The sequence below is a fragment of the Colletotrichum orchidophilum genome (assembly GCF_001831195.1).
Source record: "Colletotrichum orchidophilum strain IMI 309357 chromosome Unknown Scaffold_89.1, whole genome shotgun sequence".
In the NCBI taxonomy this organism is placed as follows: domain Eukaryota; kingdom Fungi; phylum Ascomycota; class Sordariomycetes; order Glomerellales; family Glomerellaceae; genus Colletotrichum; species Colletotrichum orchidophilum.
This window is the reverse complement of record NW_019173045.1, coordinates 110,420-134,725: the sequence shown is the minus strand read 5'-3', so window position 1 is coordinate 134,725 and position 24,306 is coordinate 110,420. Positions and strand designations below refer to the sequence as shown.

General features: G+C 53.5%; 9 protein-coding genes across 9 annotated transcripts; 3 read left to right on the top strand and 6 right to left on the bottom strand.

Moving 5' to 3' along the window:
- Nucleotides 1–1,164: 1,164 nt before the first annotated feature.
- On the bottom strand, nucleotides 1,165–1,470 carry CORC01_09685 (uncharacterized protein; the record flags this gene model as incomplete). Its single annotated transcript, XM_022621314.1, has 3 exons — nucleotides 1,165–1,193; nucleotides 1,250–1,343; nucleotides 1,435–1,470. The coding sequence occupies 3 exons, from the start codon at nucleotides 1,468–1,470 to the stop codon at nucleotides 1,165–1,167; spliced, it is 159 nt and encodes a 52-aa protein (XP_022472190.1).
- A 1,978-nt stretch (nucleotides 1,471–3,448) lies between these two features.
- CORC01_09684 (uncharacterized protein) lies at nucleotides 3,449–4,303 on the bottom strand (the record flags this gene model as incomplete). The annotated part of the gene is made up of 2 exons (XM_022621313.1): nucleotides 3,449–3,589; nucleotides 3,734–4,303. 2 exons carry the CDS (start codon nucleotides 4,301–4,303, stop codon nucleotides 3,449–3,451), a joined length of 711 nt encoding a protein of 236 aa, XP_022472189.1.
- A 1,307-nt stretch (nucleotides 4,304–5,610) lies between these two features.
- CORC01_09683 (histone-lysine N-methyltransferase SET9) lies at nucleotides 5,611–8,039 on the bottom strand (the record flags this gene model as incomplete). The annotated part of the gene is made up of 2 exons (XM_022621312.1): nucleotides 5,611–7,860; nucleotides 7,932–8,039. 2 exons carry the CDS (start codon nucleotides 8,037–8,039, stop codon nucleotides 5,611–5,613), a joined length of 2,358 nt encoding a protein of 785 aa, XP_022472188.1.
- Nucleotides 8,040–9,449: 1,410 nt separating this feature from the next.
- Nucleotides 9,450–9,969, top strand: CORC01_09682 (50S ribosomal protein L14; the record flags this gene model as incomplete). The annotated part of the gene is made up of 3 exons (XM_022621311.1): nucleotides 9,450–9,464; nucleotides 9,520–9,604; nucleotides 9,674–9,969. 3 exons carry the CDS (start codon nucleotides 9,450–9,452, stop codon nucleotides 9,967–9,969), a joined length of 396 nt encoding a protein of 131 aa, XP_022472187.1.
- Nucleotides 9,970–10,421: 452 nt separating this feature from the next.
- Nucleotides 10,422–11,362, bottom strand: CORC01_09681 (RNA polymerase M/15 kDa subunit; the record flags this gene model as incomplete). Its single annotated transcript, XM_022621310.1, has 3 exons — nucleotides 10,422–10,466; nucleotides 10,531–10,620; nucleotides 10,781–11,362. The coding sequence occupies 3 exons, from the start codon at nucleotides 11,360–11,362 to the stop codon at nucleotides 10,422–10,424; spliced, it is 717 nt and encodes a 238-aa protein (XP_022472186.1).
- A 1,514-nt stretch (nucleotides 11,363–12,876) lies between these two features.
- On the top strand, nucleotides 12,877–13,779 carry CORC01_09680 (peptidyl-prolyl cis-trans isomerase ssp-1; the record flags this gene model as incomplete). Its single annotated transcript, XM_022621309.1, has 4 exons — nucleotides 12,877–12,879; nucleotides 13,106–13,372; nucleotides 13,449–13,705; nucleotides 13,770–13,779. The coding sequence occupies 4 exons, from the start codon at nucleotides 12,877–12,879 to the stop codon at nucleotides 13,777–13,779; spliced, it is 537 nt and encodes a 178-aa protein (XP_022472185.1).
- Nucleotides 13,780–14,103: 324 nt separating this feature from the next.
- CORC01_09679 (uncharacterized protein) lies at nucleotides 14,104–16,127 on the bottom strand (the record flags this gene model as incomplete). The annotated part of the gene is made up of 3 exons (XM_022621308.1): nucleotides 14,104–15,539; nucleotides 15,593–15,704; nucleotides 15,759–16,127. 3 exons carry the CDS (start codon nucleotides 16,125–16,127, stop codon nucleotides 14,104–14,106), a joined length of 1,917 nt encoding a protein of 638 aa, XP_022472184.1.
- Nucleotides 16,128–18,567: 2,440 nt separating this feature from the next.
- CORC01_09678 (uncharacterized protein) lies at nucleotides 18,568–20,322 on the top strand (the record flags this gene model as incomplete). The annotated part of the gene is made up of 5 exons (XM_022621307.1): nucleotides 18,568–18,686; nucleotides 18,753–19,032; nucleotides 19,087–19,298; nucleotides 19,358–19,622; nucleotides 19,672–20,322. The coding sequence occupies 5 exons, from the start codon at nucleotides 18,568–18,570 to the stop codon at nucleotides 20,320–20,322; spliced, it is 1,527 nt and encodes a 508-aa protein (XP_022472183.1).
- A 747-nt stretch (nucleotides 20,323–21,069) lies between these two features.
- On the bottom strand, nucleotides 21,070–23,253 carry CORC01_09677 (uncharacterized protein; the record flags this gene model as incomplete). Its single annotated transcript, XM_022621306.1, has 6 exons — nucleotides 21,070–21,803; nucleotides 21,872–22,171; nucleotides 22,235–22,566; nucleotides 22,615–23,016; nucleotides 23,076–23,165; nucleotides 23,228–23,253. 6 exons carry the CDS (start codon nucleotides 23,251–23,253, stop codon nucleotides 21,070–21,072), a joined length of 1,884 nt encoding a protein of 627 aa, XP_022472182.1.
- Between the last annotated feature and the right edge of the window lie 1,053 nt (nucleotides 23,254–24,306).

Here is a 24,306-nt window from a genome sequence, read left to right as displayed (position 1 = left end):
CAACACAGCTTTCTGACGCAACCTTTCTAGTAGAATCATTAAAGAAGGACCAAGGCTGTAAAATGAAACAGAAAGAGCCTATATTGCTATGAGCCATAAGCCAAGTCACCCAAACCGATACTCGCCTATCGTTACATAACTCGACGAAGCTGGTGAACTTCGGACGCATGGTCCAAAATTTGCTGTAAGATCATCGCGACTTAGCACAAGATGCCTCAAATTGTGAAGCAGCTGAATACATGGAATGAGCACGGAGTGATCTAAAATGTCGAGAGAATGGTGATAAGTCCGAAAGGCGTAAAATTTTGTTATTGTGAGTAGGAATATGCGGATATAATGCTCCCCACGTCGACTCTATAGTCTTTGTGATAGCTGTGGCTTTGGGTGATTCCGTTTTCAGCCTCATCATGTTGCTAGCATGTGCCGTTCTGATCTTTTGTATGACAATCCCGTATGAGCGAGCTTGAACCCGGGCTTCTGGAAATGCTTACAATGAGCCTTGAAATCTATCAGGTCCAGTCGCTTCTCAAACAAACGCAAAAAGAAATAGGTCTGTGTACTTTTGTCCTAAAGCTGCATGAGCTCAACGCTTTACACTTCATGACATCATTATTGGCATCAATCCCGCAAGTGTTCTCGTACTTATAGTGTAATGAGTGGAGAGCTTCTCATTACTGCTGACCAAGTCGAGATACTTGAGTACAGGGGTGGTCAATGATAAAGGTCGATGGGAGAAGTTTTTGGATCATTTCATCAAGCAGAATCCGAGGAAGTAAATACCAAAGGCCGATATCATAAAATGCCAAAATTATTCAAATAATTGTGGCCGGTCTCAGGGCTGCGTACTCTGTAGAAAGGCCGGAAGACAATGTGCTGCGAAATCAGTCGCCGCCTAACCCAAGTACCACGTGCGATGAACCAACCATTTGTGACGCAATGAAAGTGCGCTTTGACATGGTTACTGAACACATATATACCAATACGTCATACAAGAATATGAGAGTGCATCATTACACTGAAGCCGAAGCTCCCGTCCGACCAACGATGCATTGGTCGGATTCATCCTTAGCCGTGGCCTTACTTCTCATCGCTCCAATTTGGCAAGTGCGCGTGTAAAGGTAAAAGGAGATGTTGACTTGTCGCTTCCTCCACGCTGTCGACGTGTCATATGTCAAAGGAAACTCGCTTCACGCCTGCAAGAATTAGACCATCACGTTGAGAAAGTTGAAAACGCAAATGGGAGACTTACTGGAAGCCCTCCTCCTCTTGGAAGCGTAGAAAGCATACGTCGAATCATCCTCCCCTTCGAATTCACCCTCTTTGGTCTTCCCTGACGTCAGGATCTGGATAAGCCGGTTAGTACCGTCGCTATCCGAAGTGGTGGTGCTGGTGCTGGTGCTGATGGTGCTGCACCGTCATAAATGAAACACTTACGAAGTCGAATCTGGATGCGGCGAAGACCAGAGCCATGAGTACGATCACAACCAAAAGCGAACCCCCAAGCCCATTCATTTCGGAAAACGTTCTCAACATTTCGACTAGGCCCAAGCCAAATTTTTCTGTTTGCTGTTCCTGATAAGAAGATTCACCCCTGGGTTGGTCGTCGATCGGATTGCGGCGTACCGCAGTTGTTGTTTTTGTTTCACGCTCCCTTGTGGTCAATCACCCCACGGGCGGCAATCAACGGATGAAGAATGTCAAAGTGAGACTGTTGGAACACAGAAAAAGAAGAAAAGGATCAAGAGAGGGAGATGTTTAGAGATTCTCCGGAAGGCGGCTTAAGGAATTAAAAGTCCGAATGCAACATGAATCGCGGGGTCAAGCAAGGTCAGCCATGTCCCAGAAGGAATCTAAACGTCGGCACAAAAAGGACACGCGACTCCTAAGTAGAGTTGGGTCTGACATGCGCCTTATAGAAAACCGCCAAACGGTCGCGGCGGCCCTACGGTGATCCCAGCAACTCCGAACGTGTGGCGAGTACCATGGGACGTAGATACATTTGGCTACGGCCGAGAAGAACTCTCCAAGTGCCTTATTGAATCACCGAAGGGCTGGAAAAGGCATTGATTTTGCTCTACGTCTGCCTCGCTTGCCCAGCACGACATGTGGTAACAGGACAGCCGGGCATCCAACAGCATCCAGCCAGCCTGATCGTCCGTGCCGGTGCGGCTTCTGATTGGCAAAGATTCGATGCGAGGGTGCTATAAAAGTTGGGTGTCGATTTACTTGTCCAAAGATGGTTATCCGTTTCGAGACGGCTGGAAAGGAGGGTGGGTGGCTTGGGGTAGGGCGGAACCCAGACCGTGTGCGTGAAAGGCGTGTGGATGTCCGAAGACCAACAGTCAGTTGGCCGGAGCGAGAGAGAGAGAGGGAGGAAACGAACATGTAACCCCCCATTTTGTCTCTGCCGCAAGACTGCCGAGGCCCAACCCATGTCCGTGTACCTTTGCTGATGGTAGGTATGAAGTCGAAGAATGCGGGGAAAGAAAAAAGCAACTTGTCAGCAAGGGTGACGAGGGACTGAGTTGAAGTGCGACCGAGACCGAAGATGAGAAGCGAGAGGATATGCACTGGGGAAGCAGGGAATGGCTGTGGCGTCCAGTGGTTGAGCGTGTGGGTGGCCTGTTGGATGCAGCAGGGCAAACAAGTGTGCCAATGAGTGAATAGAGAACCAGGCGAAGTGCACCTCGAGCTATATTGCCGAGTCGAGATCCTAGAATCATGATGACGATATTCGGGTGTTAGTTGGTTGGTTTACATCGATCAAGGAAGCGACTGAGAGGATGGAAAGGATGGACAAGCTGAGGTCGAATTCATCTCGAAATTGTCCTTGTCCACACCTTCTTCCAGCCATCACAATGGATGGAAGGAGAATGTGGGACAAGTATTCTCATTCATTAAGTATTGTAGCATCGTAATCATGTCCGCCGATGCCAGCTGACCGCGTGTGCGACTGTGAATGTGTCTGGCATCGGGTGTTCTAAGTGCAGCCTTGCTGTATCCTCATGTCCTCCTCCTTTTGCGTTTCTCCCATCCAAAACTCCTCCTTTTTCTTCGTCCGAAGATCCTGAAAAAGATGCCACAAAATGAGATACGAAACTTGTGCCCAAAGCGCCGTGCATATATACCCATTTTGGCCTTTTATACTTTTGAACCAGTCGACGCCCGCTGATCCCATGGAATAAGAATGCAGTGTGAGAGTGAGAGTGAGAGTGAGGATGAGTGTGAATGCCAGACCCAAAGTCCGACCGCCGACTCTCTCCATCATCTCTCGCCCCCAACGGAAAAAAAAAAAGAATAGAACAAACAACGAGCAACCAACGCCGAATGCCGACCCCACGACTGTGTTGGGTAGGATGGATTCCGATCCCACCAAAAAGGGGCGAGAACGTCAAAGGGGAGAGAAGCGAGACAGAAAGAGGACTAAACCCCCTTCTGGAGGCGTCGACTAGCACTCGTCCGCCCGCAGCGCCTGGACCTCGAGTGCCTCGTCCACAATGAGGGCCCAGGTGTCACGGATGTAGTCGCGCATCTCCAAGAGGACCATGACCGCATACGCCGCCGTCATCAGAGCGAGACAGTAAAACGCCTGGACCACATACATCAGTCTAAACACTCCAAATGTTTTGTACACTCTGTCTTGAAGAATGATGCCAAGGCCAGGAACGACCAAGCAATCAACCGCAGGAGAGCAAGATGATGTGATGTCAAACAAGAACGAAGATGAACGTACCGACCAGACTCCCAAATCTCCCCATCGCACCAGGGCCATCTCGCCGAGCCCATAGAGACCCTCAATGCCGGATGCGCTCCCGGGAAATGCGTCGCCGCTCAGCCTCGTGCTGTAAATCGCCCGCAGTTGCTCGACACCATGCAGCGCGTCCGGTACGCTCTGGAACCCATAGTAAAGAAGACCGAGCGCGAGCGGCATGGGCAGCGCGTGGTACGCCCAGCACAGGGTGTCGAAGATGCCCATCACAGTAAACCTGACCAGGTCCCTCGGCGGTCTCGTGAGATCCAGAATGCCCCGCAGAAAGAAATCGAATACCACGGCTAGCAATGTCGTCAGGGGATGTAAGGCTTGCGGTTGTGGTTGTCGTGGTTGTTGCCGCGCCGTCGTCAGCGACCGCCTCTTGGCTTGCTTAGTCTGGACCCGGGCGGAAAAGTGCGGAGAGGCGAGAGCGGAAAGCCTTGGTGCCGGGTTGTAGAGGTGATGTTGGTGTTGGGGTTGATAGTGGTAGTTGTGCGGCCCCGAGAGGCCGGCACTCATCATGGCTTTCTGCGTAAAGGTCTCCGTTGACATGATGGACAGCGGATGCCCCTCCCCTTTTCACACTTCGTGATGGGTGCGAAGGAGGGATGGTTGGGACGGGTACCAAGAGAGGAGACGTATATTTAAAAAAAAGGGGGGAAGCTTGGTTCGGTTTCTTGGGAAACGGTCCGAAGAAACTTAATAGTTGGTGAAGGGCCCAAGATATAAGTCGGTGAGTGATGGGTGGTGAGTGATGAACCAGCGAGAGGACCCGAGCTAAGATGGTGAGGTGTGCTCGAGCTTTATGACAAGCAGGGGAGAAGGCGCAAGGAAAAGAAAAGGCAGAGCTTCCTCCGATAGCGTTTGCTTGCCTTAGCGCAGGTTGCTAGCGACGCACCGTTCGCGACGACACCGTTTTTATGCAGGTTGCTCGAAGCCGGCGGGGTGGGAGATGTTGAGGTGGTAGCACAAGTGTTATCAGTCGTGGTACATCTGTCGAGGAGGAGCAAAAGGTGGTGTGGTGTGCTCAAGGTAAAGATATGTGTGTGAGTGTCTATGCCACTAAAGTGCGAGCGAGGGCTAGGTAGTTCTTCGTCTTTGCTCGTGGTGAGAGCAGTCGCTTTCGGTCGCCGACCGAAACCATCAGCAAAGGTGGTGGTGCAGCACGCAAGTAAGCAAACATGCATACGCTGAGGCTGCTTGATAAGCTGAGTGTCCGAATCCGACGGTTGGGAATAGGCAAGGGAAAAACAAACAATACACCCTCAGCTACTTGGAGAACAAGGAAAGTTGAGAAACAGCAAGCGGCGGCACGTAGAGAAATGGCCTCGTCTTGTAGAAGTAGATTGCCCTCTCTCTCATCAATTCTTTCTTCGCCTCTCTCGCTCAATGGACATTCCCTTGGGCTCTGTCTGCGTGTGCATCCAATACCTCCTTATCTTATGTAGCCGTCCAGCCAAGACAGACGGCTGGAATTTTGTCTCTCAACACCACGCCAAAAATTAAAATCAAGAAAAGTCCCCTGTCCATCCTCTGCCGCCCTGCAGACGGACAGCGATATGCAAGGCGGGGAGCTATGGTATCTATGTACTGTACATGCACACGCAGTTATGCATGCATAGCAGAAAATAAAACCTGGAAAAGACCAAATCAAAATCCCAGGCCAGAAATGTGCTGTCGCAATGAAAACATGAGACATACGCCTTTCCACCTCATGTTTCCCCATGTTCCAATTATAAATCGCCGTCGTTCGTTTCTGCTTCATAGGAAAAGCCACGGTGGGACCCCCGGACTGGGGAGAGTTTCCCTCCGGCTGGGTCCCGGACAACTCCGGTTGGCTACTTCGCGCCTCGTCTCTCCTACGGAGAGGCCACCTTGATGCTAGCCTTGCGCATTCGACCACTCCGTCTCAACCCGGTCGTATCTTGGCCTTCCCCGGACTCATCATCCGCGGCTCTGAGGCGCTTGTTTCCAATTTTGTTCCCCGCGGAATCCTCAAGTGCCTCCGACGTGCTTGTTGCGGGTCGTTTTCGTCCCCGGATACGCGCCTCGGCGTCGCGCCCCAGGAACCGGTGGATGAGGCGGTGGTCCAAGATGCGCTCCTCCTTATCGCGAGGCCCGGCCCTTTCGGTCTTTGGCCAGATGTAGCCGTATAGCTTGGAGTGGCGCTCGCAGCGCGGACACGAACTCTTGGTGTAGTATGCGTTTTGCTGCACAAAGGCCGTCTCGCAATTGGTGCAGCGAACCCATGCCGTCTGCGGCTCCGAGAGCAGCAGCGGCGTTAGAGTGTAATCACCGGGTGTTCGGGTCTTTGCGGGTGGTGTCGTCTCCTTGATAAAGGTCCGCCGTTGATACTTGCGCTTCTTCACAGGTGGCTGGTCACCACCACCCTCCACCGTCTCAGCAACCTCTGCACAGACTTTGATATCATCAGTGATCGGCGTAGGATTTTCCGTCGATACCGATGCCTCGACCTTTGCAGTCAGCACGGTGTCGGAGCTGCGTTTGCCCAGCCCGTCTTGCTCGATTGATGCCAGCGCCCCAACCTTTGACGTTGGCATCACGGTCTCGCGACGAGAACCTCTGAGCGGCTCTTTTGTTGAGAGGATTTTGTGTGTCAGCTTCAAACCGTCTGTGCTAGAGCTTTTCGATGCGCCCGCTGTTGACATTGCTACTGGCTTTGCGCTGACGTTGCTGCACATGGCAGCCGCGATACTCATGCGGTCCTGTATGTTGTACGGAGGGATGCTCGCTGGGTACGACCATCCTGACGGCTTTGGACCGAAAATTTTCGAAGGCGGTGACGGAGGATTGCACAAAGATGAGATGGGGATCGATCGAGAGACGGCAACAGCCGCTTCCCGACTGATGTCTGACATTTCCCTCTGGATCTGTCTATGCGACGAGAACGGCGCCGCGCTAGCCAACGCTTGCTCCGTGGTCTCCTCATACTCCTCCCTCTTGACAAGCTCTGGCTGCTTCTGACCTTGGCTCGGTTCCGGGGTGTCTTTCTCCGGCTCGGTGATGTCCGTCACCGACCCATCTTCGTTTCCGCTGCTGGTCAATGACATGCTACGCACAGACTCGGAGGCCGAGCTCTCTGTTGACGTGACGAGAGCTTCCTGACGGACTGTGATTGCTTGTGTGGCCGAAATCTTTCGTCTTTTGGATGGCGTCATGGGCGGTGTCACGAGTGAGTCGCAAGAGTGCTTCTTCTCCGTCGAAAGCGCATCTGACATTGGCGAGCCCACTGCTAGAGATTCTCGGCCGGACTTCCCACTCCTCAGCCGTGATTTTGATACCCGTGGCCGGATGTCGGGCGTGATGGAAGGGGTTCGGGACGAAGGGCCGACGCTGTCGTCCCTTCTCCGCCGGCGCAAAGAATATCCGTCCAAAACAGACTCCTCGATACTCTTCTTGACCGCAACTTCTCCTTCAGCCGGTGCCCATCCGTTTGCACATCTATCTTCGCATGTCCTGCACAGACATTCGCAATTGTCTTCCCCGAAATAGTTTTCTGCATATGTAACGGTAATCTCTTCGCCAACATCGATGTTCCTCGTCGCAATGATCTCAATGGTGGCCGAAGACGTAGTCATAAGCTTCGCATTGGCTCCGCAGTCGTGATTCGCAAATCGAGCAGGGCCCATGAACAGACTGGCGCATTTGTTCCTGGCGGAAATGATGATGCTAAAATCCTTCTTGCGGGCCGTCATTTCTCGCTCCTCTTCGGGCGATATATTGACCTGCGTTCCGGCCAAGTACTTGATCGTCTCGTTCCGCCGTATGAAACGTCGGGCTGTGATGGCGGCTTCGTGCGACACAATGGTGTAGCGGTTTGTCGAGTTCACCTCAAAGGGGCAGTCGGGAAGATAAATCTGGATGTAGCGGCGCATGTGACGCTTGAAATCATCCTTGGCTTTGTCCGTCTTGAGGGCGGCGAAGAACTTGCGGAAGCCATCGGTGGCTAGCAATTTGCGCTCGGCGGATTCGAGGTCTTTGTTAACAGCGAGCTCGTCCCGGATAATCTGGGTAATGTCCTCCTCCCGTACGCCTCGCGAGGGGTGGTACGAATTTCTGTTCTTGGGAATTGTAGTCCAGTAGAAAACCTGCAAAGTGTCAGCTTCTTCAGCCCACAAGTGCCCGAGGCACGGCTGCCCGGCCCGACCGAGACCCATACATGATCGACGAGAGAGTCTGTCAGGAAGTCGTCGTAAGACGCCAATTGCGCCAATGTCAGCGTCTGTTTGTTCTTCTGCTTCTTTGTCGCAGAAGCAGAGGGCGGCATCGTGAGAGAACAGATGATCGTTATCACCGTCGCAAATCTCGGCTTCGGCGCAAGTTGGAAGGAGCGAACCCGAGGCGAAGATGGGAAAGGCTAAACGAACGTTGGGGGACCAGCGTCAGCGCACAGAGCAAGGAGTGGACGAAGGACCAGAGGCGGGTTCGGGCTCCCTTCGATAGCCCAGGAAAAGCGCAGCAAATGATGTGGGGGGGTGACAGCTGGGCCACGATTGTCGCAAGTTGCCGCTGAGGATAAGACCAGGAATAGATGTGGGTGAGACCGGGAAGAAGGTTGTTGTCTCCAAAAGGCGCAGAAATATGAGGAAAGGGTCAGCTCAGGCTGGGTGTCGTCATGTCTCCAGGTCCAAAGGGGGCATAAACAAGCCGACGAGGACAGGCTGGTCCGGGACTCAGAGTAGGCGGGTGGTGGTGGAGATTAATGCGCAGGGCCGCCGTGGATCATACTCGGTATGATGTGAGGCAAGAACAAACAGGACCCTCTCTCCCTCACGTTGCGCTGGGATGAATGCTCAAGGAATGAATATGGGAAGCAAAATAGTTTCACCCGCAGCAGCGGAAGGGATGCTGAAGGAACAAAGATGACGGACAATGGACGACGGACGACGAACGACGGATGGCGGACGGCGGAGCGGATAAAGAGATGAGAATGAGGAGGGGGATAGGAGGGAAATGAGACAAAAAAGTGGATGAGATGAGGTGGGAGGTGAGAGGTGTGTGTGGTCGTGTGTGTGAGGCTGGATGTTGAGAAGTCAAGGTGAGCAGGAAATGGGAAGAAGAAGTCGCCGTCTGTCCCAGTTTAATTCGCTCCTACCCGCAGTATGGTAAGTTGGCTGCGTGGTTCCTTCCCACCTTCTCTCGCACGCAAGCCCAGGCTCTATTCGATTCGGGTCCGACTTATTGACGGCAAATCCCAATGGGGACAGATTCCAGATTCCAGGGGAGGGCACGAGAGACCAGAGGCGTAGGACAGGAAAGAGGGAGGGAAGCAAGAAAGGGAAACATTGGATTGCGCCTTACCGGGGGGGAGGAAGGCCAATCACAAGTTGCAAAAGTCAGTGGCTAGGCAATTATCGTTGGAGTGGCCTCAGATGAGACGTCAAAATAGTCGCACAGACCAAGTTTGGACCGGCTACGTCAGCCAATTAGCTACGCTTTGCATAATGCAGCTAACCTCTTTCGGCCGTCAAAGGCCTGTCCGCAGCAACGGGACAGCACCCATGCAACCACAAAGAAACGGGAAACCTTCGGATCTACGTCCAACCGTAGTCCCGACGTGGAATTCAACTTTGCAGCGGGCGGGTCCCACCTTTTCGAGATAGCTTCCATTCAGAGCCATCGACCAGCCAGGGGAGATCCGGTATTCCACAGCCCACCACGAGGTCCTGCCGCCAAAATGATTCAATTAAAGGTATGCCGCTCTATGACTGTCCGGCCACTGCAACAGCAAGTTAACGTGTCCTTAGACGATGCTTCAATGCATCGATAACTCAGGCGCTGCCATGGTGGAGTGCGCCATGGTTGTCGGCCAGAAGAAACTCGCGCGCATCGGTACGAACTTGTCGCCTATTTACGAACCTCCTCACGCGACTCGATCCCGATACTAACACGTTCTCACAGGTGACAGGATTGTCGTTGTTGTTCAGAAGCACCGAGGTGCCAGCGAGGGTGGCATGGCCGGTTCCTCTGCCGCCAACAAGGTCAAGCGCGGTGACATGCGCCATGCCGTTGTTGTCCGCACCAAGCAAAAGACCCTCCGTCCAGACGGTAGCGTTATCCGATTCGACGATAACGCCTGCGTTCTCATCAACAAGGCCGGCGACCCCGTGGGCTCCCGCATCAACGGCGTCGTTGGTGCTGAGCTGAGGAGGAAGAAGTGGAGCAAGATTCTTTCCATGGCGCCCATGCACGCATAAAACGGCCGTCGATGGGCTCGCGGACGCGGTGCGAAAGACGAGGTGGGAGGACATGTAGGATCTTTGTACAAGTACAGGAACAAAAACCATCAAAGTGGAGGAGTGTATTATATGAATGCATGAGCCGGCGTTTCCAAGTTTGGCAGACGATACCAATCTCCATCAAATACTCAAATACAAAAAAATTCATAAAGCTGGGTCTAGTTGTAAGTCACAAGTCATGGTTCACAAGTATCATTGCCAGTTGAAAAGTAGACCGGGGCGGTGAAGAATAGCCATTCCCTTTGCGGGAGATGATATCCGTAATTTGATAGTGTAAAGCTAAAGACGAAAAAACCCATGGCCCCTTTGCCTTTTTCCCCATTTCAGAGCTCGAACGCCAGAATACTCCTTACAATGCATGGTAACCTCCTCTAGAACAGTTTTGGGGTATCTTCATCAGGTCGACTCTTTTACTGGAAGATGTGACCGCAATCGCAGCAGACATAGAACAGTTTCTGCACGCGAACGCGTTAGTCGGCGGAATCTCCTGGCGGGAAGATAGATGCGGGATGTACATACCATGCCCGTCTCGGCGCTTCGCTGCTGAGACTGGAAGAAGACGGCTTCGCCACCTTTGCACACGGGGCATTCCTTGTTTGATCGTGGAAGCTAGATCCAGGGAAGATGCAGCGTCAGCCAGCTGATCACAAGGGAGGTCTCGAATCCAAGGTGAAAGCCAGAATCCCATTGCACGAGCCAGGGGCAGGGGTCTCCATCCAACAATAGGTTATGTGGCAACACGCGGCGAGATATAGAGTCACTGGCTGACTGCCAGTTGAAAGGTAGGCCATGAGACGTTCCGGTTGGTGGAGTCGGGCTCCTTGTTGAGCGCGATGCCTGCGAATCCGTGGTTGATCTCGTCCGAGTTAACTGACTCCTTCTCTTCGTCATACTCGTCGAGAGCCTCGTCTTCAGCCATGTCCATCAGGTCGTCCCACGTGATCTCCGTCTTCTTGCTCTGGAAACCGTCGTGCTGGGTAGGGGCCGCCGAGACATTGAAGTCGTCGGACGGGTTACCGCAGCCGCTGCAAAGGATGGCGTGGCCGCAGCCGATGCATACAACAGGGGCAAGAATAGACTGGGAATCACCTACAGTAGGATCCGAGCCGACGTCCTGTGTGACACCGGCGGTCTCGCCGGCGGCGTTGTTCATGACGTTGCGGAAGACGCAAGTAGATTGGGCCTCCTCGGTAAACTGGCAGGTTCGGCAGGTGAATTGGAGGCGATGGGTCTCTTCGTCCTCCTTGGGGTAGAGCATGTTGGAGCATTCAGAGCAAAAGCGAAAGGTAATCTGCTCAAGCTTCTTGTTCGCGGCCTCTTCTTGGGAATTTGTGCTCATGGGGGTCGCCATCGTGATGTCGGTCGCCAAGCGATTCTTGCTCGTCGGGAAGATTTTGGTAGAAAAAAGGCAGTGATATCGTTTCGCGAAGTCGTCGGATAAATCTGTAGACCAAAATTGTGCTGTTGAGCGCGTTGTGGAGAGTTGAACAGTGATGTGTAGAGGTGAGGTTCAGGCAGAAGGAGGGAAAGCGAAGTGCGGCGCAAATAATCGAAATGGAGAAAGGCGGTCGCGCACGTTCCTTTTTGCACTTAGGTTGATTGACGGGATGATTGAGGGAGGCGAAAGGTGGGGCCACCTCGGTGAATCAGAGCGGAAATGGAATTTCTATCTTGGGTCACCGGTCACCGAGCCATTGGTCGGTGAGTCACTCTCTTCTCATCCAAATTCCTGCCGCCACCTCCTGTGATTCATACCATCATCCGAGCTGGACGCAATTCCTCTATGAAGACCAGTACATCTTTAATTGCAACATGGGCGAGCTTTTAAATTTCCTTGCTTCAAGTTACCGTGCCCAAGTAACGCTATTTGGCATGGCTCCAGACGTCAATTCATTCTTTTACCGTTCACTGGATTTTGCTGAGGCTTTCTGCATTCTACAACGATTTGTAAGGCAAATAAGGCAGTTAGACGAGGCCACATGGCCCTGGTGACTGCCAAAGTATCGGATAAGAGTGGCCGAGTGGTACCTAGCTCCAAATCCAAAGTCAGGTTGATGAAACTGTATAAGCTGACATAGACAGGCACGGGACCACTGCTACACGTGATTCGACAGAAAATCCAGCAGATACTGGACCACCTCAACGAAGGCACAAAATTCGCTCCGCTGGGGGGAGTGACCAACCCCTCTTTCCAGCGCCCCTTTCCCCGCCTTCCAGGGACACAACTTTCTGATGTCTCCCGTCCACGGGTCTCTTGGAGGAGAGGGGAAACCGCTGGGGGGGCGTCTAGCTTTAGGTTCCTTCTAGGTCCCTTTCTGGTCTGGTTCCCTGTCAGAGGTCACCAGGTCCCCCGTGGACCTCCCCACTCCCCACTAACGCTCGTCGAGTGCCTGTCTAGCGACACCAGCAAGCGGGCATGTCAAACCCTTGGTGGCTTAAGTAATTCACCAATATGCCCGGTACTTTGACTCTTGCTCCTTCTTGTCGCCTCGTTAATCGTTACCCCAGCAGCCGCACGTCATCCTCTCTCGTCCAATCCATTCGAGCCAAGCTGAAGAACCTCCGTTGCGTTCTGTTGGCTGCATCACCAAACCCCAGCTCTTCCCCAGCTGCATGCACCATTCTGCCCTACCGTCCTTCGTATACCTTCCCGAGTACATCTGTACCTCGACGCCCACCCTCCTCGCGCCCATCGTCGTGCCGTCTTCCTCTTCCTCATTCTGCCAGCTCCACGTCTTTTACAGTCCAGCATACGGCGACAGCTTCGTTTATTTCAGCAATTCCCGCATTTGAAGTTTTGTTCCCCGCACCCTCTACTGCCACGGCCTCTTCTACTCTCTCCCGTAAACATCATCACGCGCAACAATGGTGAGTAAGCAACAGTGCTCTCCAAGTAGCGAGCAGAGCCTTTTCATTTCTGCCTACTCAACTCCCAACCCCGCTTCCTTTGTGCCGACGTCGTCTTGCAATCGCGCAGCCTCGCGCTGGGCCGTCGCATGCCTGCTTTAACCGTTAGGCGGGCCTCTCGTTGATTCTCGAACCAAGACAACAGAGTGTTATTTAGGCAAAAGGCTAACACATCAATGTACTCCAGGCTGATACCGGTCTCCCCCCTGGATGGGAAGTGCGACACTCCAACTCCAAGAACCTGCCCTACTACTTCAATGCCGCCGAAAAGGTCTCGCGCTGGGAGCCACCCGCAGGAACCGACACGGAGAAGCTGAAGCATTACATGGCCACCCATCACAGCGCTGGCGCCGGCGCAAGACCCCAGGCTGTTCCTGTGCCAGAAGGTAAAATCCGCGCCGCCCACCTACTAGTCAAGCACAAGGACAGCCGGCGCCCTTCCAGCTGGAGAGAGGTATGTAGCAGCCCCTTTTCCTTGCTACAGCAACACCCACGGACATAACAGAACAGCTAATAAAAACATCAAATAGGCCGAAATTTCGCGCACCAAGGAGGACGCGCTCGTAATCATCAAGGCCCACGAGGAAAAGATCAAGTCCGGCTCGACCTCGCTCGGCGAGCTGGCTCTGACCGAATCCGACTGCAGCAGTGCCCGTAAGAGGGGTGACCTGGGCTACTTCGGCAAGGGCGACATGCAAAGGGAGTTTGAGGATGCTGCCTTTGGTCTGAACCCTGGCGAGATCAGCAGCGTCGTGGAGACGGCGAGCGGCCTGCACTTGATTGAGAGGTAAGGATGGCGTCTTGTTCATGAACTTCTTTTCATGCACAGTTTCACTAACCGCCAATCGCAGACTGGAGTAGATCGGATAGAGTAGACACGAACAGCATCATATGTGTGCAAGCAGGCAGGGGGTCGCAGAAAAGTTCAACCAGTGCCGGTGGACATGGCATGGCTCAGTTGAGCCAGACGTTTGTGACTTTTCGCAAATTAGTTTCCACGAGCTGCCACAGGCACAATTGTATATCAAAAAATACCAACGCGCTTCTGAGGAGCCCATGAGCTCGCAAGTACAATCAGCCTCCCCTGGTACATTGATCGATCATGCTATGCTATGCTGTGTATCCAGAGCGCCGCCATCTATGAGCCGAGTCATCAATATCATTCGCCAAACTTTATACTCAGTATCAACGATGCGCCAGCGTAAGCAAGGTGTTTGTAAACGGCTCAACAGCAGTGAAGACGACCGTCATCACCCCAAACACAGTCATCGAGAGGGCCGAATAAGGCGCAGCCCGGCTCTTCCTTTCATAGAGGTACGAGACCCCCATGGCTGCGCCATTGATTCCAATCGCCATCCCCACCCCGATCGTAAGCGCATCATCTCTCAGCATACCCTCCCTTACGTCCACGTCGACGTCCTCATCCGGCTCCTCACTCGAGTCGACCCCCAGCTTCCGCAGCAGGAACGGGTACATCAGCTGTCCTAATATGCCGTTGCTCACTACCAGTGTCGCATTGACGACCTGATTCCCGCCAAGCGCCTCCGTCGCAGGTCGCGCCAGCGCCAGCGTTGTGCTACGCGCCGCAAAGGCGAGCGCCTCGGGACTCTCAAGACCAACCGCGAGGCCGAGGAGGACGGACACAAAGACGCTTATTGCCGCGATGCCAACCGAGATGACTACCACGGCCGCGCCGGCGCGAGACCAAATCTGCTGCCGACACTCGTAGAGCTTCAATCCCCAGACGATGATGCCGACTTCAAGGATGGAGAGCGCCACGTCGCCGGCGCCGAACCAGTCGCTCTGAGGACCCCGCATGCTCCAGCTTGTCGTTTTGGAAGTCCAGATGCCGGATAGGGAACTACCGCTGCTGAACATGGCCAAAGTCTGTTCGATCCGTGTCCCTGTTGCGGCGGCTTTGGCGCGGGTGTACGCCGTCATGCCGAGGGTCGTCAGGAGTACTGGGTTGAGGAGTGTTGTGACTGTCGTTTTGAGCCCCAGTGAGCCAGCGAGAATGTCGCTGCGTTCAAAGGTGCGTTGGAGTCTGGTGCTGCTGATCCAGGTGAACCACAGCGTGCAACCATCGAGGATGCGGTCGTCACCTGTAGTGTATGAGACGGGGATGCCGATGACTAGGAGAAGCAAGAGGGCTAGGATGATGGGGTAGCACTCCTTGACCCAGCTGCACCTTTGAGTTCCTACTCCGCTCGAAAGTTCGGGCTGCTGCGAGCTTGAAAGCGATGCTCGGTCTTGATAGTGGCCCAGAGCGCTTGGAGGTGGGACAGGGGTTGGGCAGTCGCTGTCTGTGAAGTAGGCCGAGACGGTTCTCGAGTCTGGAACCAATCCCGCTTCCTTATCGGTATGGTATCCATTGATCGTGGTTCCGTTTAGGGTGGTCGCCTCGGATGGCCTGCGGCTGAGGGTCGGAGGGGGCACCTCGATGCGTGGGAAGAGGGTAGTCTGCCTTCCGGAGTGCCGTGGCTGGTCGACTTCGGTGTCGGTGTCGGCGTCGCTATTCTTCTCATTTTGTCGTATGGAGAAGTTGGGAAGTCTGAGGATTCCGGTCAAGATGCCCCAAGAGAGCAAGAGCACCAATATCCAGAAAATCACGTTTGTGTTCACTTTGTTCGTCAGTCTAACGCGTGTTGGATCGTCTAGGAATAAGGTGACTTACAAAAGTTCCCGATCACTCTTCCGATCCCTTTACCACCAAGCAAGTTCTCTTGGCTAATGGTGACGATGGGCACTGGAAAGCCAATGCCCAAGTTACTATTGATGAAGTCGACCTGGCCAAGTCAGGACTTGCGAACAGTGGCGACGTGAGACAAAGGTGAACAAACCTTGCACTTGATGTGGCGGTGATAGAAGCCATCTGATCGCGGACAAAGCTGTGAAATCAAGACCATGGAACCAAACACCAGAGTCATTCCAAGGATGGACGACAGAAACTGAAGTCGGGCTGATTTCAGGGCCAGGGAGAGACCCCATATAAGCATTTGGCTAGCGAGATAAATCACACCTACCCAGAGGATGTCACCCATCCCCCGGAAGATGATACGGGCACAGTGTTGCCATCTGTCGCTGCCTCTCCTAATCATTCGCAATGGCAAACGGGGTGACAATATGTGAACATTGTCTGTCAAATGTCTGAGACATCGGAGGATTTGAGGAGGGAGAAACTCGAAGCGAGCAGAGCTTCTTGTAAACATGCCGTAGAAGTGGGAGGACGAGATGTGACGGGTCTCAGGTTTAACAGGAGGGTCTTGTGTGACGATATGTTCAAGAGTGATGTGATACTGGCTTTACCCCAGGATGAAGTCCCGAGTAGAGGCAATCAGATCCACAAGTGAAACAAGGTGGAAAAACAAGGCCTTAGTGATAAAGATACAGGGAAACGCAAAGAGGCTCTTGCTTCCCGTCATGCAGTGTCGCACACGTACGGTATATATCCATGGGAAACAATACGGGAGACTCGACGAAATATGGTCCTTATTCTTACCCCGTCACGTGTAGACAACAATGACGGCCCCCATTCAAGTGAATGAATGAGAGGAAAGTTGAAGGTGAAGGTCAAATTGGAGATGATAGGGGTCCGGCCATAGGTGAAGTGTGTGGGCCCGTGTATTCCGTGGATGGCTTCACAAACGCTGAATGAAGACACGATAGGCACGGGAGCTTCCTTATCGACGGGTCCCGTGGCAATTACAGGAGATGCGAACAAATGAGAGAAAGAAGAATGGTATCAAAGATGACGCCGCTCGGCGGAACGGATCCAGGGCCCGAGGAACGAGACCAAGATATGCGGTTGGCACATCGATCTCGTCTGTTGGTGATGAAGATGCAGAACGACGCATCACATTTGCGGCAAGGCACAACCGAAAGCCATGCCATCTGTTTGAATTGATCGCTCGAGATGTCTGAGCTAGGACTTTTGTATATCTTGGAGCGACGAAGACCGCCCAACGGCCCCTCCGTCCGGGCCGTGCCGGACGTCTAGACGTCCATATTGGGCAGCCCGATAGTAGGCTCGCTGCTCATCCGATGACAATAGCGCCCATGCCAAGAATCTAAGTATGTGGGTGTGGCAGATGTCAAACGTGACAAGCTGTAACGGGACGCTCAAGCCAAATACCGTCCTTTCGTATCTCCTTGAAAAAGTACCTATTAGAGATGCAATCTGTACCCAGCCAGGCGGGGAGGGGCGTATTGACAGCAGAGCGGCAAAGCGGCACCTGCTGCAAACGATGCTTAGAATAGACCAGCAATGCTTTGTTGATGTTGATTGTTTAGGTGCCTTGTAGATGGTTTCTCGCAGAAAACCCCCCACTGCTTGGTGCCGTGTAGACGATGAGAAAGATCGGGCGGGTCCTCCCTCCCCTCCTCAACGCCTTTGGGACCTTGTGGGTTGTCTGGACTGAGCAGCGGCGGATAGCTGCCGGGACTATGGTTGCATTTGTTGTTGCGCGGGGTGCGTGTCTCCAGTCTTGCTTCCAGCCTTCTTCAAAATAATCATTGAATGCCCTGTTGTTGTTGGTTGTAAAGGTTGTGTAAGTCGAAAGTACTCAGGTAAGGTAGGCAGGTACCTAGGTGCCAGCCGTATCACCAATGCTGCAAGTCAAGGCACGTACCGCGCATGATATTGGATGGGGGCTGCTGCAGACAGACGGGACGAGTGACGAGGGCGCTGTAGGATCCGTGCAGACTGGAAACCGTTGATTGACGACATGCGGTTGGTTGGCTGCAGCTTCTAGTGGAGGGCCTGCCCCGATTCGGCCTAGTCAGCCGTCTCTTGGTGGGGTTTCTCTTGTTGTCCACCGACGTTTCTGTTTGCACCTCACCTCATTCACTACACTCATTCAACTCACTCATCACTTTGATGAGTCTCTCATTCTGGTTCCGTCCATGGCCTTGATTGAATCATCTCATCTGTTCGGTTTGCGTCATATTTAATTGTTTCTCGGTACTAATATAAGATTTTGGGAACAGACCAACGGATCATCCCCTGGATCGTTCCCAAAAGGAAAGAAAACAGCATCCCGAGCCGAGACGGGTTCACCACAAAACACGAGCTCTCCGACTTTACCGCCCCCGGTTGCACCAACGACGGCGGTGTGTGCTGCCTCAAGACGTCGTGACTTTGCTACAAACAACGGAAGCCAAAAAAAAAAAAAACCTGGGTCTGCTCCGCGGGCCTCTGATACCGTGGATCCGTGGACCAAACCACAAACCGCAGCCGTCGTCCGCCATTGGACGACCGCATCCCGTGTGCTTGCTACGGCCGGCTCCTGTCAGGGAACGAACTGTTAACCAACCTCTCCACACTTTTACACCTTCCCCATCCTACGAATCCGTGTCAAGGCTTAGGGCGACAGCCATCACAGGCCAGACATCAAGGCACGGCCCGTCCTTCATTGCTTCGGAACTTTGTCCACGTGCGGCACCTGGGATCTAAAACCTGTTGACAGCCTGTGGATTTCGAACACGAAGTCCTATGCAAAGAGGGACGTCCCGTTTTGGCCCGCCCTATTCAAGCACCCTTCTATTCCCAAAAAAAACCCCTCAAGTTCCATCACCTTCCTACGAAGGTACCCGCTCGCTATTATGGATGTCTCAAACCTGGGGAGACTTATACGAAGTTACGGTATCGCCATGGACCGACACAGCCTGCAGGTAGCCCTCGACGATCCGGAGCACGGAACTGCCTTTACCGAATGGGCCCGCCTTCACCTCGGCCCCGACAACCTACTGTCCAGAGATGAGCTGGCCTTGTAAGTACCGTCATCAGTGCCACACGCTCGGTTGCGTACGTATGTCTTACCAACAGCGGTCGATAGATATTCAGCCCTTGACAGATCCGGTCAGATCGACAAGCTGGTTGAATCGCATGACCTGGCTGCTGTTCAAGCTGTAGGCGAACGTGAGATACAGACTGCCATTGAAGAACTCAACCGATCGACGGCCGCTATCGTGAAGCAGACCGAGTCCTTGAAGCAGCAGCAGGATGCCCTGTCGAAGCTAGTCAAGACTCATACCAGGGTGGAGGAGGCCCGCTCCGATCTCGTTTTCCAAAGAAACCAGAAACATGATGCTGAACGCAGAAAGATGATGACTACTGTGAGTTGTGCTGTTGTCATTTCTGTGAATGGGGAACTGACATTGGGTTTCCAGGTCGAGGAGCTGTCTCAAAGTCTCGAGTACAAGGCGTCAGACCTCGAACAGCAGTCCAAGGTCTCTGGCAACGGCCTGCATCAGACTTTGGATAGCCTGCTTCACTCCGACGACAAGCTTCTGCTGAGTCTCCGCAAGCTGGGGCTGGAACTTGAGACCGAGGACCCCGAAGACCGGGAAAACGTTGAGAAACTTCGCGAGATTTGCATGAGGTATGTGCTAGTCTCACCCACGGTTTCCGGAGACGCATCAACTCACCTTCTTGTCGCAGGCTGATCAAGTACACTGTTGAAACGGTGCGCACGAAGCTTGACCGACTCTATCTCGAAGCGCTTAGCTCCGCTCATCAAAACGGCGTGACATCTCACCCTTCCGACGACGTCAAAACCTCGCAGGAGGAGCTCGAGTCTCTCTACGCCGAGATCCTTCCCGTGGCTCAGATGTCGGTCGAGCAGCAGCATCTCGAACCCGCTCTCAAGTCCTTATCGAGCAAGAACGGACAGTCTCTGAGCCGTTCTGCCGCTGCGGTTATCTACGTACGTTCTGACTCACCGCGGACCAAGTTATAGTGACTGACGTGACCAGATCGACGAGTGCCTGGATTACCTCCTAGACCACATGGAACGTCTCTCTGCCCGCATCGAAGCCTACCAATCCCACCAAACCGCAACAGCAAGCTTCCTCACCACAGCCCGCTCAGAACTCTCCGCCCCGGCCGTGACGCCAAAGAAGAAGACGCCAACCCAGGAATTCGTCTCCCCCGTCCGCCGCCGCAACACGAACCCCAGCGGATCTCCAACTCGCAACGCCAATCGCCGCCGCCGGTCCTCCGGCTTCGATGAGCCACCTCTCGAAGCTCTCCTCCGCTCCCTCGCCATCGCCTTCCCCGAAGACGTCACCGACGGCGCCGGACAGGCGGCCATACTATCCGCGACACTGGCCGAGCGGCAGGCAAAGGCCCGCGACGTAGCGCGCGACGCTCAAAGGACGCTTGAGGGTACAGCCGCAACGCAGCTTGCGGATTCGAAGCTCGCGATCCAGCTATTGCGGGATAGTTTGCTAGCCGAGAGCCCCTTTGGAGATGTGCGGCTTGTGGATGAGGGGATTGAGGCTTCTATTGCCGTGTTGGGACAGGAGGTTGAGAAGGTCAAGGAGAGGATTGAGAGGGTCGATGCTGGGAAGGCGAGGTTGAGGAGCGAGAGGAGGAGGGAGATTCTGGAGCGATGGGGGCGGTAGGGGGAGTTGCTGGCCAGCTAGAGATGGTTCCTTTACGGGCAAATCAACCTCTTGTAGCGGCATGGCGCCGCAGCAGATATTGTTCGTCAACATCTGATATCGGTCGTCTTTTCCCAGTCGTAAACAGTATGGACCCGACCTGCCGCTAAGGGGCTCCATGGAGACCGGCCGAATCATGGCAAATCCAAGTTGAGCGACCGTTTACAAATGCCCCAGAATATCCGTGGGCGGGATTCTGAATTGGCACAAAGAAGAGCGGCAATTGTAAGCGCCGTGTCTTGGCATATCGCGATTCATCATTCCGCGTCAACGTCAAGAATGCGGACCTTGTGATTGAGGTCTGTCCGTACGAAGGGTGAAGGGCGTGAATATCGCATATTACCCCGGTAGGTACTGTCTACCGCGCCCCCGAGACGTCTCGACTCATGATGCAGCATGTTCTTGGAAGAAATCTAGAAAGGATCATGAATAACTTATGGCAGGCAGTCAGGTGTTAGGCACATGCAAAAATTTGAACAACGGTGTTGTGGTCATGTTGGTATCATTTCAAAACTCATAGCAGGCCATACAACCGAGCACCGAGTATTACGGTATGGAATATATCTGACCGACATCCTAGAAAATGAAGGCTGTTGACTCATCCTCCGCCTGGGTATATCTCAAACGCAATCTCCTCCCTTCAATGTGAATTATTGTGAAACAAGCCAGCACGTGATGTATGTCGCCTGGTTCCTGTTACAGGCCAGTCTAGTAGCTCTTCTTCTCCTCATCGGAGCTAGGGGCACGCTCCTCGCGTTGCTCACGTTGGTGTTGCTGGAAGGTGTAGAGAGGCTCCAATTTGGCATTGCGGTCGAAGAAAACCCAGCGCTTGAGGAAGTAGGGAATCGCCTTGGTGACCTGGTAGTGGGCAAAGCGGGCAGTAGGCAGAGCAAAGACCCAATCGAGCTCTTCGAGCGTACGCTGCTTGGTCTCGGGGACCCAGAACAAAATCATGAAAAAGGCGACGACATTGAAACCAGCGTAAAGGCCAAAAGCGCCGACGACGTGGAGTCTGTCGAGAATGAATGGGAAAGTCATTCCCAAAATAGCGGCCCAGAAGAGACAAGTGGCGACGGCAAAACCCATACCCATCTCACGGTGAGACAGAGGATAGACCTCGGCGGAGTAAGTGAAGGGCACGGGACCCTCACCAGGGGAGTAGAAGGCGCCGAAAAGGTAAACGAAGAGAGACACCAGAGCAGTACGGGTTACGCCGGGGGCAATCAACGTGCAAAGACCGGCCGCCAACAGAGTCCAGGTCATCTGGGGGAAGGTGAACAAGAGCAGGGATCGTCGGCCGAAGGTGTCAATAGTCCAGAAGGCGGGGAAGGCGAAGAGCCAGTTGACCATTCCGAAGCCGAATGAACCGAGCAGAGCCTGGAAATCACCCATGTTGGCGTCCTTGAAAATGGTGGTGGAGTAGAAGGCAATGATGTTGATACCTGCATCGGGAGAATTGTCAGATATGTCTCGGTCTCTGAAGGTCTAGGCACCCATCTAGTTCACTTACCACACATCTGCTGAGCAATCATGACGGTGAAAGCAGCCAGGTTGGCGCGGCGCACGCGAGGGATGGTGAAAAGTTCCGTGAAGCGGCTGGCATAGTTGCTCTTGCCCAATACCTGACTCTCGAGCTGCAGCTGGGCGTGAATAGCGTACATGTCGCGAGCACATTGGATGTTGTTGTGCCTGAGTTGAATCATGGACTTCCAAGCATCGTGGTAGCGACCCTTCTTCATAAGCCAGCGGGGAGACTCGGGGCAGAGGTAGATCAAGCAGAGCAGGGGAACGGCGGGTAGGAAGGGAGCACCTATGAGTTGTGAAGTCAGCTTTTATAGTCTTCATGTGGAGCCTTCGAGTGATGTGTGCATACCAAGCATCAGACGCCAGTTGTACTTGGCATAGTACACAGCCAAGTTGAAGGCTGTTCCCAGAGCAATGCCGAAAGCTGTCCACATTTGCCATGACATAACCAGTGCACCACGGATTGATGGCGGAGAGTTTTCGGCAGCGTAGATGGGCACAGTCGAGGCCTTAGCACCCATTCCAATTCCCATGAGAAGACGGTTGGCGAGTTGCTGCTGCCAATTGTGACTGAAGGCGGAACCGATGAGAGGCCAGATGCAGAAATGAGCCGAAAAGAAGATGACACCACGACGGCCGAAGTAATGATTGAGGGGGTCGGACAGCCAGCAACCGCAGAGACTGGGAATGTTAGTACGGTGCAAGTGTGGGCACATAATCGATACTTACGCGCTTCCAATGTACGGGCCGGCGTTGACAAGGCCTAGAATGAGACGGTCCCTGGTACTGCTGCTCGCGATGCCATATTCCTCGGGGAAGAAGATGTTGGCGCCGTTGGTACCAGTTTGATCCCAACCCTGAACGGCAGCGCCGATGGAGCAGGTGATGATCGTCAGGTAAAGCTTCTTAGGCAAGCGCCACTTGTGGGTGACCTCTTCTCGCAAGGCCGTAATCTCAGCGTCATCGAGAGCTTCAGTGCCAGTAAAAGCCTCGTAGCCTTCTGGGTCCTGAGCAACCAGTGCACCCTTGCGGAAAACAGCAATTTCTTCCTGCAGTCCATGCTCTTGGCAAAAGGTCTCAACATCGCGCATGAGCTGGTTGTATGGAATTCCTTCGAGAGGATTCTTGATCCTGTGTTAAAAATTGTTAGACTCGAACAATGCAATGAGGATAACTGGTAGTAGACCTACTTTGCTTCAATGTTACGGCTGAGCTCAACTGGGTCGGGCTGGTGGGTACCACGCTCTTCATGATGTCCAGAGACATCGGCGACTTTTTCGCTACGAGGATCCGTATTAGAAGGCTTTGAAGGCTACAGCACTACTTGTAGAGGATAGTTTACCCGTCTAGATGAATCTTATCAGCCATACTGGCGATGGGTGAGTATGCTGTCCAGTGTCTTGCTCCTATTCTTGACTGTATCCGTCGGCTAGCTCTGACGTGTGACAATGTCTGATATGGCTTCACAAGTCAATGGAAGCACGGTGCACATGCGGGTTGACGAGAAAGGATACTCATTATGGGACCATCGCATGGGCGGCCACGGATCTTTATAGAAGCCAGCCCAACCCCATGGCACCAGACGAAAACAGCCGATGATCCTGTACCAGAAATTCGAGCAGCTGTCTTCTTGGCGTCTCCGCTCACACTTCGTAAGCTTGAATTCTCTGTAGTTTGAATCTACAGGACCGTGAGGGCGTGAAGTGACTGGTCGAGATCGGCATGGTAATCAAGTTCCTAGTCTGCCTTGCCCCACGCGAGGACGGAGATTCTGCTCGAGTCTAGCCGTGAGACTCTCATTGTTGGCCTGAGCAAGGGCATTCAGATGCTGAAACCCTGTAGTGGGAGAGCTTGGCGGTTAGTAGATGTTGCTTTTTGCTCTGCCTACAGCTTGCGCCGGCGACGGTTTGTTTTTTCGCCAAGGGGGCGTCGACGAATTAAAGGGTATGTACGGAGTACATGTGGGCTTGTTCCGGGATAACACTTCCAAGGGAAACGAAGGAAGGGAATAGTTACTGTCCAGGTGACGCATGCGCAGGTCCCTTTTCAGTGTCGCGTATTGGTGCCTCGCAATGTAACGTGCAGAAAGATTAGAGGCATCTGAGTCGTTCATCCAGTCACACCCGTCCCGCAATACTGAGAAGTGATCGTGAGAGCCAAGAGCTTGGCGCATTCATTGACTTTTGGCCGCCGCGGAGCGCCACGCAATCATCCCAGCCGGTCAAGCGCGGGGAAGGAAAGACAAGAGGTTGAGACAAAAGACCCAAGTTCGATTATCGAGGCTTTGCGTTTCTTGTGTCCATATAGTCCCCCGCCGAGAACGGTCCGGGCGACAGGCCAAAAGGCTTGAGTGAGCTTGAAGCAACTTGACATGTCTTGGGGTCGGGACGACACGCCTCTTCGTTGCCAACGTTAATTTGA